At 35.7% G+C, this 13,981-nt stretch overlaps 2 protein-coding genes across 2 annotated transcripts; both read left to right on the forward strand.

The window, feature by feature from the left end:
* The first annotated feature begins 1,196 nt into the window (after positions 1 to 1,196).
* LOC125196084 (DNA (cytosine-5)-methyltransferase CMT3-like) lies at positions 1,197 to 3,275 on the forward strand. Its single transcript, XM_048094453.1, has 6 exons — positions 1,197 to 1,268; positions 1,722 to 1,826; positions 2,557 to 2,696; positions 2,848 to 2,917; positions 2,989 to 3,092; positions 3,170 to 3,275. The coding sequence occupies exons 1-6, from the start codon at positions 1,197 to 1,199 to the stop codon at positions 3,273 to 3,275; spliced, it is 597 nt and encodes a 198-aa protein (XP_047950410.1).
* A 1,622-nt stretch (positions 3,276 to 4,897) lies between these two features.
* LOC125196092 lies at positions 4,898 to 8,629 on the forward strand. Its single transcript, XM_048094463.1, has 4 exons — positions 4,898 to 5,891; positions 5,973 to 5,980; positions 6,067 to 6,550; positions 8,439 to 8,629. Exons 1-4 carry the CDS (start codon positions 4,898 to 4,900, stop codon positions 8,627 to 8,629), a joined length of 1,677 nt encoding a protein of 558 aa, XP_047950420.1.
* The last annotated feature ends 5,352 nt before the right edge of the window (positions 8,630 to 13,981 follow it).

Raw genomic sequence — 13,981 nt, forward strand, 5'->3', positions numbered from 1 at the left:
AACAGATTGTATTCGGATTGTTTTTGTATTACAGAGTTATGTGTCCTACTTCTATATAAATAGGCATACAGACGACGGACTAGGCCGAATAAGACAATTAGGGCATAAAACAGAAACACAGCATAGCGGCAAAATATACAAATTCAAGGCATATCAACATACGTATACACTATCAATATCAAATTTATACAATACATATCATGAAATATAGACTACGCCATTGTATTTGTATTTTCCTAATAAAAATTAAGATCACAATTTATCATGTAAAGTGCTTATATATATATATATGACTAAAGTCCATAATTGGTCCTTTACATTTATCTTAAAAAAAATTTGGTCCTTACATTAAGTCTGTTACTTTTTGGTCAAGTTAACACCTCAAGTTAAAGTTAACGGTCAAATCTAGTTTGATCATAACTAATGACTTAATTATAAATTTAATCAACTTAATTAATTTAATATGAAAAAATTAATAAATTATTTATGTTACATAAATGGAAATTCTCTTTATTTGCTGGACAAAAAGTTTTCAAAATTATCTTATTAATTAATCTCATTAATACGTACTAAACATTAGTTGTTTGAGTAAAATTTACTTCAACCATCACCAAAAAAATGATTGAAATAATTTAATACATTAATATATTGAACAGTAATTTGACGGTAAACATGCATTCCAATGTATAAAATTTTTACACAATATTGAATGCATACAAAAGTTAGAAAAGTTTCATAGCACCAACGAACCACTACAAAAATTTAGAAAAGAATACGATCATATTCTCTGGTTCTCAGCAGGTACACTAAATGAAGATGTCGGCACACTTGGGGAAGCCCTCAAAGCAGCCTGCCCCTTGATAATACAACAAAAGATAAGCACACTTTTTGCATATCATACTCAGAAACTATACCTTTCTCTTACTGGTCCAAAAAACTTATAGCAGTCCGGAAATCTTGTAGTCTTGCATTTTCACGGACATAGAGCACTCTATCTTGATTTGGATGCAGGAGAACCTATTAAGAAAAACAAAATAAATTTCACACATTCCTTAGTATTTTCGATGACTAACACTCACAGTCCAAACCTAGTTATGGGGTTTCAGGCCTTGTAACTACAGTGGCCACAATGTCGTCCATCCCTAGTCGACCAAAAGGCATGTGGAAATGTTCGGGGTTAGATAATGAGCGTAAATATGGGCTATAGACAGCAAACACAGAATCTTACTAGCAAGACTTCCCTTCTTCAAAACTTAAGGCATAATCAGGTACATGTTTACACATAACATGAGTTATCCATAGAATAAACCAAAGAGGATCAAATAGTTCTTCAATGATGAGTACCAGAGGTTTGCCTGACGTGCACCTAGCTCTCTCGATAGTTTCATCCAGTTTTACAACTCGATTGGATCCAACTCGTACTCCAAGTAGGTTTCTAAAGTTGGCTCCCTGTAGAAATGCAACAGTCAAAACTGTTAAGACAAAATGCTGCACATAAGCGTTAGGGATGCTCCAATGGAGAAATCACATCTAGGAACTAATATTTGGAAAAAAAAAACATCCAACCTTGAACTTGGGAACTTAGCAGACTCTTTCATAAGGTTGGATGTTTTTTGTTTGTTTCCAAATATTAGCTCCTAGATTGATTTCTCCATTGGATCGTCCCCAACGCTTTTGTGCAGCATTTTGTCTTAACAGTTTTGACTGTTGCATTTCTACAGGGAGCCAACTTTAGAAACCTACCTGGAGTACTGGTTGGACCCGATCAAGTTGTAAAACTGGATGAAACTATCGAGAGTGCTAGGTGCACGTCAGGCAAACCTCTGGTACTCATCATTGAAGAACTATTTGATCCTCTTTGGTTTATTCTATGGAGATGATCATTGTCAGTTCCATAAATCTACTCTACTAGGAGATGCTATTTCTAATATGCCAGCGGTACAACCCCTATTAGTTGAAAATCTGTGAACTGCATTTCTTTTTACATGTGTTCCAAATTATAATACTCATTTCTCCAATTCCTATGTTTCTTTAAGTGACGAATGACGCAGAGGCAGATGAAATGCCTTATGATAAAGCTCCTAGCACTGAATATCAGAAACACATTAGATTGAGCTGAAAAGGTTATTATAGTTTTTTTTGTTTAACTCTCAATGCAATAGTTAACCGCCTCTTACTTTTACTTGATGGAGCTGATTGAATGTAATTGTCTTTCATAAATGAAATGTTCTTCCATTGTCAATTAAGAATTAAGAACGTAAGGGTTCATATTTATGAGTATTAATCTGTTCTCTTTATTTGGTCATCTTCTATAGTTATATTTGGTTGTTCTGATGTTAAAATGCAAGACTCACATAAGTCCATACTGTATGATCATCGTCCCTATTAATTGAATCAGGATGATTATGAAAGAGTCTGTCAAGTTCCCAAGTTCAAGTTGAATGTTTTTTGTTTGATTCCAAATATTAGCTCCTAGATTGATTTCTCCATTGGATCGTCCCCAACGCTTATGTGCAGTATTTTGTCTTAACAGTTTTGACTGTTGCATTTCTACAGGGAGCCAACTTTAGAAACCTACCTAGAGTACTGGTTGGATCCGATCGAGTTGTAAAACTGGATGAAACTATCGAGAGAGCTAGGTGCACGTCATGCAAACCTCTGGTACTCATCATTGAAGAACTATTTGATCCTCTTTGGTTTATTCTATGGATAACTCATGTTATGTGTAAACATGCACCTGATTATGCCTTTAAGTTTTGAAGAAGGGAAGTCTTGCAAGTAAGATTCTGTGTTTTCTATCTATAGCCCATATTTACACTCATTATCTAACCCCGAACATTTCCACAGGTCTTTTGGTCGACTAGGGATGGACTACATTGTGGCCACTGTAGTTACAAGGCCTGAACACCATAACCAGGTTTGGACTGTGAGAGTTAGTCATCAATAATACTAAGGAATGTGTGAAATTTATTTTGTTTTTCTTAATAGGTTCTCCTACATCCAAATCAAGATAGAGTGCTCTATGTTCGTGAAAATGCAAGACTACAAGGATTTCCGGACCGCTATAAGCTTTTTGGACCAGTAAGAGAGAGGTATAGTTTCAGAGTATAATATGCAACAAGTGTGTTTATCTTTTGATGTATTCTATATGTTACTGTTGTTATTACAGGTACATGCAAATAGGAAATACTGTTTCGTTTTCTGTTTCAATGTCGTTAGGCTATTGCTTGGAGAAAGCGCTGCAAGGCGCACAATACACAATACCAGCCTTCTGATACGCTCGGATTTCGCACTATTTTAAGGCCATTATTTGGTCCGATTTTGATATCAAAATCACTCTACTCGACCATTATTTGCATATTTTGTCTATTTAGGTATTTTGACGTGTTTTGTGAGAAACGTGCATAATTGAGCCGAAAAAGGGAGCCAAAACACAAACTCTGGAAATTTGGAGTCAGACGGCGACCGCCGACCGCCGCAGAAGGTGTGCGGCGCCCGCCGGGCAGATCAATGCAGCGGTCCGCCTCAGAAAAATACGCTTGGAAGAGAAGTCTCGTCCGGCGACTGCCGGAAGTCGTGTGGCGGTCCGCCTCCGAGGAAACAGACTCTCTGGACTCCAACGCGGCGACCGCCGCCAAGGTGCGGCGGCCCACCGGAGAAAGACGGCGAATCTGAGAAGCCCTAGATTTGCTCCAAGATTTATCATATTTTGGAGATCTTTTCCTTCTATAACAAGGATTGGCTTTCCCCTATAAATAAGACCTCAAGCTTCATCAAAAGAAAGAGCTTCTACTTGCAAGATAATTCATATAGATCAAGAGCTAGAGTACTTCAATTGTGCAAGGAGTTGGAGAAGGATTTCAAGAACATCAAGAACGACAAGGATTCAACCTACGGGTTTTATTTGCTTTAGTTTTATGTTCAAATTGTCTTCCCTTCAATCTATGTGTTTAGCTTATTTCATTATGTGTAACTAAACTCATAGGATTCTAGGGATGTGTTAGTAACGACTTTGGTTATACAATTCCTTTTTCTATTTAATATTCGTTTTGTTTTTACTTTGTTTCTTCCCTAAGTAGTTCTGATGCTGCATGATTGAGTGACACAATCGTGTGTGATTTAATATAGCTTGCTTCATAACTGTGACAGAGTTCTAGCGAGTTAGATTCACTTAGTAGACGCTACAGTTAGCTTCCCTTAAAACGGCACTGTTAATTGAGAGTGAGGACTTTTCAAGGGTCTTAGGAGCTTTTTGGAGTTACGTGTTAGGTTTGACAACCCTAATTTTATAATCAACGTTTGTATCGCATGAGCATAAGCTAGGTGACTCGTCCTTTCAAAGTATAAAATGTGCTAAGGTATTGTAGTTGGAATTTGTATAACTATAACTGTGAACGCACATCCCTGGGATTCCCTTATCTCTATCGATTATCTCTGTGTCTTATCTGCATTTAGTTGTTATATGCTTTTTATTGTTTTTAGTTTTCATAGTTTTTCAAAACCTACTTGCTTTTCCAGATAGTAATTGAGTCTTAGTAGAGGATAGACACTTTGTGTTTGCCTTCCCCGTGTTCGATATCCGGTACTGACCTTTGGCTATACTATATATACTCTGTATACTTGCAGGTTTATTTAGTGCTAATAAAAAGTGCATCAAGTTTTTGGCGCCGTTGCCGGGGAAGACAATTCACTTTGGAGTGATATCTTCAAACATATAATTTTACTACTTTGGAATTTAATTGTTTTCAGTTTTATTTTTGGTTTTTAATTTGTTTTTGTTTTTTATTCTTGCAGGTTTTGTATGTGAACGCGCTCTGGGAAGGACAGCCTAGAACCGCTCGATTTAGAACTTGAAAGAACTCGTAGGAAAATAAGAAGTGAAAAAGGATCAGGAACAATGGGTGACCGAACAGACATCGAGAAGCTACAAGAGATAGTGAAGCTGCTAATGGACAAGAGAGATGCGGAAAGGGCAGCCCGCGAGGCTTTGGAGAAGAAGAATAAGGAAATACAACCCGTGATGAACATGTTCAATCATGGGAATATGATTACTTTTCCCGAAGGACCTCGTATTGACGCTAACAATTTCGAGTTACGCATGCCCCTTATTCAAAGGGTCGAGCAAACTCCTTTTGCAAGTAGGGCTACAGAGGATGCCAATCGCCATCTCTCTAAATTTGTGGAGATCTCAAACACTCTCAAGTTAAACGGTGTCGATGACGATGCCATAAGGGTAAGACTCTTCCCCTTTTCATTAACTGATTCTGCTAAAGAGTGGTTTGAATGCATGCCCATAGAAAAGGTCTCCACATGGAAGGACATTGTAGCTGCCTTCCTCGACAAGTACTATCCGCCGGGCACAATCTTGAAGCTCAAAAGCGAGATCTTCCAGTTCATCCAAGGTCATGACGAGCCCCTCTACGAGGCGTTTGCTCGTTTCAAAGCTCTTCTCCGAAAGTGCCCTAGCCATAGTTTCACCATGGATCATGAGGTAGGAATCTTCTATAATGGGTTTAACGAGAATATTTGTGCTATGCTTGATTCAGGTGCAAATGGAGGATTCTTAAGGAAGTCGGGTGAAGAAGCCATGGCGGTAATAGAGGAATTCACCACCAACAGCCGGGGGTGGTCGAAAGAAAGAAATAGCATGAAGAGGATAGCTGCAATTGAAGAGGCCGATGAAAGTTCTTTTGCGAAGGAATTGGCCGAGCTAAGAGTTAGGGTGGACCAAATGGATACATCAAGGAAGGAGGATCCGATTCCACCTACCTCCATCATACCGGTCTCTAAACCCGAAACTCCTACCCCGATAGTGGAGGAAATCAACTACATGCAAGGAGGCGGTTCCAACAGAAATTACAACAACAATTGTCGTCCTAATCAGAGGGGCGGTAATTTCAATAATTATAATGGAAACCGACCTCATCCTAATCTCTCTTATTCTAACAATAATTACTTGCAACCCCCTGCAGGATTTAATGTTAGTAAGGGAGGAGTAGTTGAGACAACCAAGAAGGAGGAAAATATGACCAAGGGATCACAAGGATCTTGGAAGTAATCACGCAGGACAGGAAGGTTAATGACACCAAGATCGGAGTGGTTGAAGGTAGAATAAACAACCTCGACCAGGGAATGAACACGATCTCAACTGCCATATCCAACATCAACACTCAAATGGAGCAAATCCAAAAGAAGTTGGATGAGGACAGGGCAAAGGCAGCCGCACGAGTGGATGAGATCAACAAGAAGTGGGTGGCAAAGCAGAAAACTGGGTACTGCCCAGCCGCCGGCGGACCGCCGCACACCCCACGGCGGGCCGCCATAGACAAGGCAGAAGCACCCACTCAGCAAGGACTCGTGCGGCATAATGGGATTGTGCTACCTTTCCAACCAAAGAGGAAGTTTAAGCTCGAAGAGCAGTTCAAACATTTTTTGAACATGTTTTGTAAGGTTCATACTAACATTCCTCTAGTTGAATCGTTGCAGGAAATACCTAAATATGCGAAGCTTCTAAGGGAGGCGGTGATGAGGAAGAAAAATGTTAGGATTGGTATACTAAAAAGCATATTTTGAGCATGTTGCACGGATAGAATTGCTTGTATTCAATATATTCTACTATCCACTTTTAACCCAAAGCGAGAAGAAGTAATTTTATCGCATTGATGTTTGCTTTTGCATTTATAAGATGTTTCTCAAACATTTAAATGTATAAGAAGCAAATAAGTCTAATTCTTCTACATAGTAGACTGGTCGTGAACGACGTTCACAAAAGGTGACGCAGTCGGTTCTTTGTAGAAGAGAAATAGAATTTCACAACCTAGATAGGCTTTGGCTACCTATCGTGAAAGGTTGCAGTGTCAGTCCGCATGTTTCCTTACCTTAGGAAATAAACGACACTGGTGTGGTATAGCACTGAAGGATCTAACAGTTGAGATAAGTCTTTCTTGCTATTTACTGAAAGACGAGGTCTCGGTGATTGTTATTTCTTAATCATTGTTGATATAACATTGAGCATACGATATTGATTATGCACTACTTTGATTTATCAAATCGTGCGGATTTTTCACAATCCAAGAATCCTGATATCTTGGGTAGTGGTGATCAATGTCTAGAGGTGCTAGTATTGTTATTGCAATGAATCGTGTGTTGGGTGAGTCCAGAGTGATAATATCCTCAAAAGGTGTACGAAAAAGGTTTTATTATTCAGAAACCCGGCCGGTTGGAATTTATTCCAGAATAATAAATAAAGATTTTGAACTAGACAACTCTTGGAAAAAGATATTAATTAATTAAAGTAAAAAAGCAGACTTAAATTAATTAATGGATATCTATATCTTAAACACGGGAAATAATAAATTAAAGAGGTAAAGCCCGAATTACTCGTAATTTGGGATTGGACATGCAGTCAATATTATTATACTACAGTGGATGATAACAATATTCTATTTGGGCTTGTATTAAATTGGGGCTCAATTTAATTAGTAAAAGTCTAACAGGATTGGCCCAAGTCCAACCTCCATGGATCCCTAATCTGACCAATCATAACTCTATATAAAGGAGACTAAATAGAAGACTATTTTAATTAGTTTTATCACTAAATTTCGTGCTCCCTCTCTCCAGAGGAGACGGAAATTTTCATTCCCTTCTGGTGGGATTCTGTCTTCTATTTAGTCAAGCCCTTTTCGATTCTGACAAGCTTTGCCCACCCAAAGGTCATTATCTAAGTTCGGGATACAGATTAGAAGATTTTTGGTCGAGTACGAAGATATTCATGTGGAGAAGGAGCAAGCAATTGTCGATTCTTTGGAGAATCAGATCGGTAACCCTAATCCGTAGAATATCATGAATTAGGGTTTAATTCCTTAAAGCATGATTTATGTGCGTTCTTGTATGCAATTTTGATTGTTTAACATGTGGTTAATTGATCTCATAATCAGTCAAATAGATCTGGATGCATGATTTATTTGTTTATGCATGACTTCCGCTGTGCAAGGGACACCAATACCTAGCAATTGGTATCATAGCCAATTTTTGGCTTTGATTATGTGGATTAATTTCATGTTATTTAATTGCTTGAATGCAAGTTTTGTCTTAGTTTGGTTTGTTTTGTTGTTTCATTTTATTTGAATAATCGAGCAACAAATACAATTATGAAGAATGAAAAACGATGTCGGTAGATGTATTTGCGAACATAGTTTTTCAGTTATGCTGTCGCTATTTCCATGTATTGATTATATGGATGCATATGCATTTGTGTGTATATGATGTGTAAAGTTTTATTCAATATGTCATGATTCTTTTTGATTATTTGATGCTTACGTGAATTGGAGTTGGAGTTATTACCTGTTCACGTTGATTTGATTCAATTCTCTGTTAATTGAATTAACCGAATCAAATTTGGAGTCATTGTGGGATATTGTTAAGCGACACATCGCAAGCAAAGGCAGCTGTGGAGAAGTTACAGCTGCGGTGGCAGTTCGAGGAGCCCTTCGTGGGCAGTTCCCAGGCTCGGAGGAGGCTGTTGTCACAGCAGTTGCGAAGCAGTGGGAGTGACGCATTAGTGGGGAAACGATGCAGCAACGGCGATGCAGCAGCATTGACGTTGGGCAGCAGCGGCGTCCCTCCGTGAGCAGCTCCAGCAGCAGCGCAGCAAACTGGCCGAGCTGTGCGAATTGGCTGTTCGAATTGCTGTGACGGTGGAGTTCCGATCAGCAATTGCACAGGGTTCGAATTGAGTGGGAGCCATGGCTGCGGTGGTCTTCCGGACTCAACAAACCATTCCAAAATTAACTAGGGTTTCCTAAACCTAGGGATTAGTTTTGGAGATAATCCAAAATTAGTTAGGGTTCCTAAACCCTAGGAACTAATTTTGGAGAAATTAAAATTAGGTTTTCCTAAACCTTAGTAACTAAATTTAGAAATAATTTCAAGATATAATTTAGAATAAAATTTGAGTATATCTTATTTGGATTATCTAAAATTTAATTTTTTAATTAAATTATTGATTAATTGGATTTTTATCCTTATTTTATGGATTTAGATAGATTAAATTCTATGTAGATAAATTAGGATAATAAAAATTTATTTTATTTTGTTCTATGGATTTATATAGATTTAATTCTGAGTAAATAAATCCTAGATAGACTAGATAACTAATTAATTAAGTTTGAATTTTATCCTTATTTTATGGATTTAGATATATTTAAATATATCTAGATAAATCCTAGATAAATTTGGATAATAATTAATTTTATTGTCTTATGGATTTATATAGATTTAATTCTATGTGAACAAATCCTAGATAGACTTAGATAAATTTTAATTATGTTTATCCATATCTTATAGATATAGATGGATTTAATTCTATCTAGAATATATCTTAGTAGATTTGTATAATTAAAATCCGTATTTATCTTCATCTAGTGGATATTTATAGAATTAATTCTATTTATATAATATCCTAGTAGATTTAGATAATTAAATTTATCCATATGCTATAGATATTTGATAGATTAACATCTATATAGAATATATCTTAGTAGATTTAGATAATTATTAATCCAGTATTGTATTATCTTTTGGATTTAAGATAGATTTAGTTCTATCGAGTTAAATCCTGTTTGAATTAAATTGATATTAATTCTAGTTTATCCTTGCTTTATGGATATAAATAGATTTACTTCTATATAGAAAATATCCTAGATAAATTTGGATAAAGATAATACAAGATAATCCTTATCTTTTGATAAAATTTATTTTATCTAGAATAAATCCTAATAGATATGATATATTCTAGTTTCTTATTCTAAATAATCTAAGATTTGTTTAATCTTAGAAAGATTGGGTTTTATCTTCATCTTATGGATTTGGATAAATTTGTTTCTATCCTGAAATATCCTAGTATGATTTAGATAATGATAATCCATGGTCGGTTTTATCTTGAGTTTTAGGATTTGATTTTATCCATGTAAAATCTAGAATAATCCTAAGAGGATTTAGATAGATTAAATTCTATCTAGGTAAATCCTAAATTAATTTGGATAACCATTATCCAAGATAAATTTATCTTCCGAAATTTTTATTTTGGAATAAGATAAGGAATTAATTATTTAATTAAATCTCCCTAGATTTATTAAATAATTTCAATAATTATCCAGTGTGATTAATTACCATGAAGTAAATGGATTTGTCTATTTATTTGGTGATTATCTATTATAAGTGGATTAATCTGCCTTATCTGCTTATGTGATAATTATGCAAAATCCATGTTCAAAATAACTAAGCGATAATTACAACAGTGTGTTGTATATGGTCTCCATAAATTGGTCTATATATGAAGCAGTTTCTAATATTATCGCGACCCACCTTAGTGGGAGTTATAATCCTACGAATAACAAGTTCATAAGATTAGACTTCTTAATAGTAAGTTGTTTAAACTAGAAACGTGTTTCTAATATTATCGTGACCCACCCTAGTGGGAGCCATAATCCTGTGAAATTGCAAGTTCGTATGTTTAAACATATTTATGAGATAGCTATGAAATTTTGTTAGTGGCGTACGACCTTCCCTAGAAGGAGTATCAAAACAGAAATGAAATTCCTAGGTGCAAATATTTATGGTAAAAGCTTAGGCAATATTTGGTGGCCATGCCACCTAGTGGTCTCTAGACTATTCGTCGGTATTGTGACCAGGAAATTGTTGGAATCCGAATTTGTATGACCTCCCTAGAGGCGTACTTATTTTGGTTTTGGCAGTTGCGAGATACATAAATTGTTTTGTGGTTGTTTGCGATTATGTATCAAGCATAGTGTGTGATAAATAGTTTTATTTCTTCTCAGCCAAATTCCTAATAATGTCTGCAAACCTTAAAGAAATCAAACTCGAAGGCCAAAATTATGTAGACTGGAAATGTAAATGGATAAGATTCTCATTGCTGAAAACTTAAAGGGTGTATTCACCAATTCATGTCCTCTATTTCCTTGACAAAATTCTATAAAGAAAGTTCAATAATGCATTTTATGCATGTACTTGACAAGTTCTTTGAGATAGAAGGTCAAAGTACTTTCTTTTAAGTAGTAAGACACGTCTTGGTTTATATTGATGAAAGGGGAATATCCAATAAGGACGATGTCCAGATTCTATTGGAATATCCACGAGAGATAGAATATTTTGATGAATCTAATGATTCAGTTACTCAAATAGTTTCTACACTCAGTTCTTCGTCAAATGTAATAGGAAGTGATAGTATGAAGGTTGTTACTTAAAAGTTGGAAGCCTTCTACATGATATTCACTTTATTACTAATAGAGGAAGATAACATGATAGATGACAACTTCGTTAAAGCTACATCTTTCCTATGTCTTAGTTCGATCGAATAGAAGACTAGCAATGGAAAGAGGGAAGAGCTGAATTGTCATCTATGCCTGCTGAAAGCAAGAAAGGCAAGATAAATTAGATGAAAAGGCAAATTGAAGATGCATTGTAAGTCGGATTGACCTCTTCTAAAGAAGGACAATGACTTAGATAACAATGCAACTTCTAAAGGAGAGATCTTAGTCCAGTTGGGCAGTTGTTGCAGTGGGAGCTATTTATTTATGCTCACTTAATTGTTTTGGTTTGATGTTAGAGTTTGTTTTATTGGTATAGTTTAGTTTAGAAAGAATTCACTTTCAGTTTCTAAACTTGTTTGTGATTAAGCGATGTTCGATGTCATTTTATAATGCGTGCATTATTAAGAAACGTGATTCGAATATCTATCACAGTACCATAGAAAAACAAATTATACATCATAGTATCTAAACAATATAAATGCAACAAGATTGAGTTTCGAACAACTGTTCAACTTCTTATACAATGAATGATAAAGTATTTATGACACTTAGACATAAGGTCAAGAAAGTACTTAATAATTGTTCAAACTGATTTTGTCTAACTCAGACTATCGAGATTTTAACAATTTGCTTGTTAAATAGCTCGAAAGTCAAGTAAGTCTGGTTGTTGCACTATAAGTAAGGATCCTTTGGTGGTTCAAGGGATTCAGAATACTTATAGAGATGAAACATAGAAAGACTAGCAAGTCTCAATGGTCTACACAATGGGAGACGAGGAATGAGTTAAGATCAGTAGTGGGAGTTAAATCCTAGTTGACTACTCCAAGCATTCTTCTAAACAATGGGATAGTCATAGAAGAAGATATCGAAGTCTCTCTAAGACAAGTTCGATATGAGAACAGTTTTACTCATTAACACCTTATCATTGATGGGATATACATTGGAAACAACGAGTTATATCTTAAAGAAACTACCATAACATCAGTACCTTCTACAACACACGAGTTGTGGACTAGAGGTAAGTCTAGTCCAGCACATCTCAAGGTGTGGAGTTATTCCAACACATGTTTTGGAAAAGGTATCCAAGAAATTGGAGTTGTGTACTGAGGTATGTTTTAAGATTGTCCCAATTGATAGAAAAGGTACAGGTTCTATAATCTTCACGGTAAGATAGGTGTTTGTTTACACGAATACTAGATTCTTTTATGAAGATTATGAGAAGAACTACAAGCCTAACAAGCATGATATTTATCAAGATAATGAGAATATCTATTTTCAATCTTAACCAAGAAGTCATACCATTAGATACTTATGCACTTAGAAATCAACATTTGTACCTAAGATTATAAGAGTCATGTCGTAGTGGGAGCGTTCCTTGCGAATATAATTCCTGTAACTACAAGGATGCATTGACTCATTCAGATAATCATTCTTAATAAGATGATAGATTCTGAATAATAATCTAAGATAGACAAGAATGTTTGCAAGACTTGCGATATACTACCCATAGACTATTTTAGCCAGTGGGAGCAAATGGATCTGCAAGTGTAAACATGGATCTTAAAAGGCTAGAATAATGGCTAAAGGGTTACACCTAGAGAGAATCATATTCTCACCTGCCATTCTGCCTAAGTTGATCTGTATTATATGGTCTATTATAACCTACATTTTTAGGGTGTATGCATTACGATTGTCAAGACAGTTCTCTTTGATAGAAGTCTTGAGGAGATCACCTGCATGGAACATCTTAATGGTTATGTGCTACAAGTACAAGAAAGTTGAAAGTGCACTATATTTGATATTCTTGTTACTCTACGATGATGACATCTATAAAAGTTGATAAACAACTTAGAGGGTTATCTAGTGTAGCAAACTGGTCGTCTACCCAGTTTAAGGATGATGGATTTAAGATTAACTAGTTACACTCTAAGCATCTAAGTCATTAGATTGCTAGAAAATGAATGTTAAGTTTTCTTAAAGAATCCTACATCTATATCATACTTAGACACTTTAGCATGGAAAATTCCAAGAAAAGGTTTTACTTCTATAGACGGAATTATCTTGTCTGTAGCCATGTGTTTTTTTTAACACTAAATGAGATCAAGAAGAATGAGACAAGTTCCGTAATTGGAAGTCTCATGTATGCTATGATGTGTATTAAGTTAAATATTAGCTTTGCCATTGGCATAGAAGCTTGATATCATATTAACCATGGCCAAGGACATTGGATAGGGTAAAGAATATACTATAGTACTTGAAGAAGACTAAACGATATGCTCTAGTTTACCAGACATCCATGTCATGTCCTTTAGGTTACATTGATTCGATTTTATTATTGATCGGTGATCGAGTCATCCTCTGACTATGTGTTCACTTTAGGAGTTGAATACTGAGACATGAAGGAGTGTGATCAAATCATAGGCTCTATCATGAAAATTACAAGTGTGGTTTCATTGGAAACTACTAAGGCATCTCAGTATATTCCTAATAGCTTTGACCGTGATTCCGAGTATGCCTATGGGTATTATATTTTATTATGGTTACTCTAGTCATGTGTCTAACTCAAGAGAATCACAATCTGATAAGGCTAAGCAATCACATAGAGAGGAAGTATGAAATTAATTAAGGATTTAAGTGCGCAGCGAGACATT

Source organism: Salvia hispanica, chromosome 1 (assembly GCF_023119035.1).
Source record: "Salvia hispanica cultivar TCC Black 2014 chromosome 1, UniMelb_Shisp_WGS_1.0, whole genome shotgun sequence".
NCBI lineage: Eukaryota > Viridiplantae > Streptophyta > Magnoliopsida > Lamiales > Lamiaceae > Salvia > Salvia hispanica.

Bases quoted from the DNA above. Each gene is read 5' to 3' on its own strand.
- LOC125196084 (XM_048094453.1), top strand. From the start codon at position 1,197: ATGGGCTATAGACAGCAAACACAGAATCTTACTAGCAAGACTTCCCTT. The intron at 1,827-2,556 runs GTACTCATCATT...GCATTTCTACAG, and splicing joins GCACGTCAGGCAAACCTCTG to GGAGCCAACTTTAGAAACCT. The intron at 3,093-3,169 runs GTATAGTTTCAG...TTGTTATTACAG, and splicing joins TTTGGACCAGTAAGAGAGAG to GTACATGCAAATAGGAAATA.
- LOC125196092 (XM_048094463.1), top strand. From the start codon at position 4,898: ATGGGTGACCGAACAGACATCGAGAAGCTACAAGAGATAGTGAAGCTG. The intron at 6,551-8,438 runs GTATACTAAAAA...ACACATCGCAAG, and splicing joins GAAGAAAAATGTTAGGATTG to CAAAGGCAGCTGTGGAGAAG.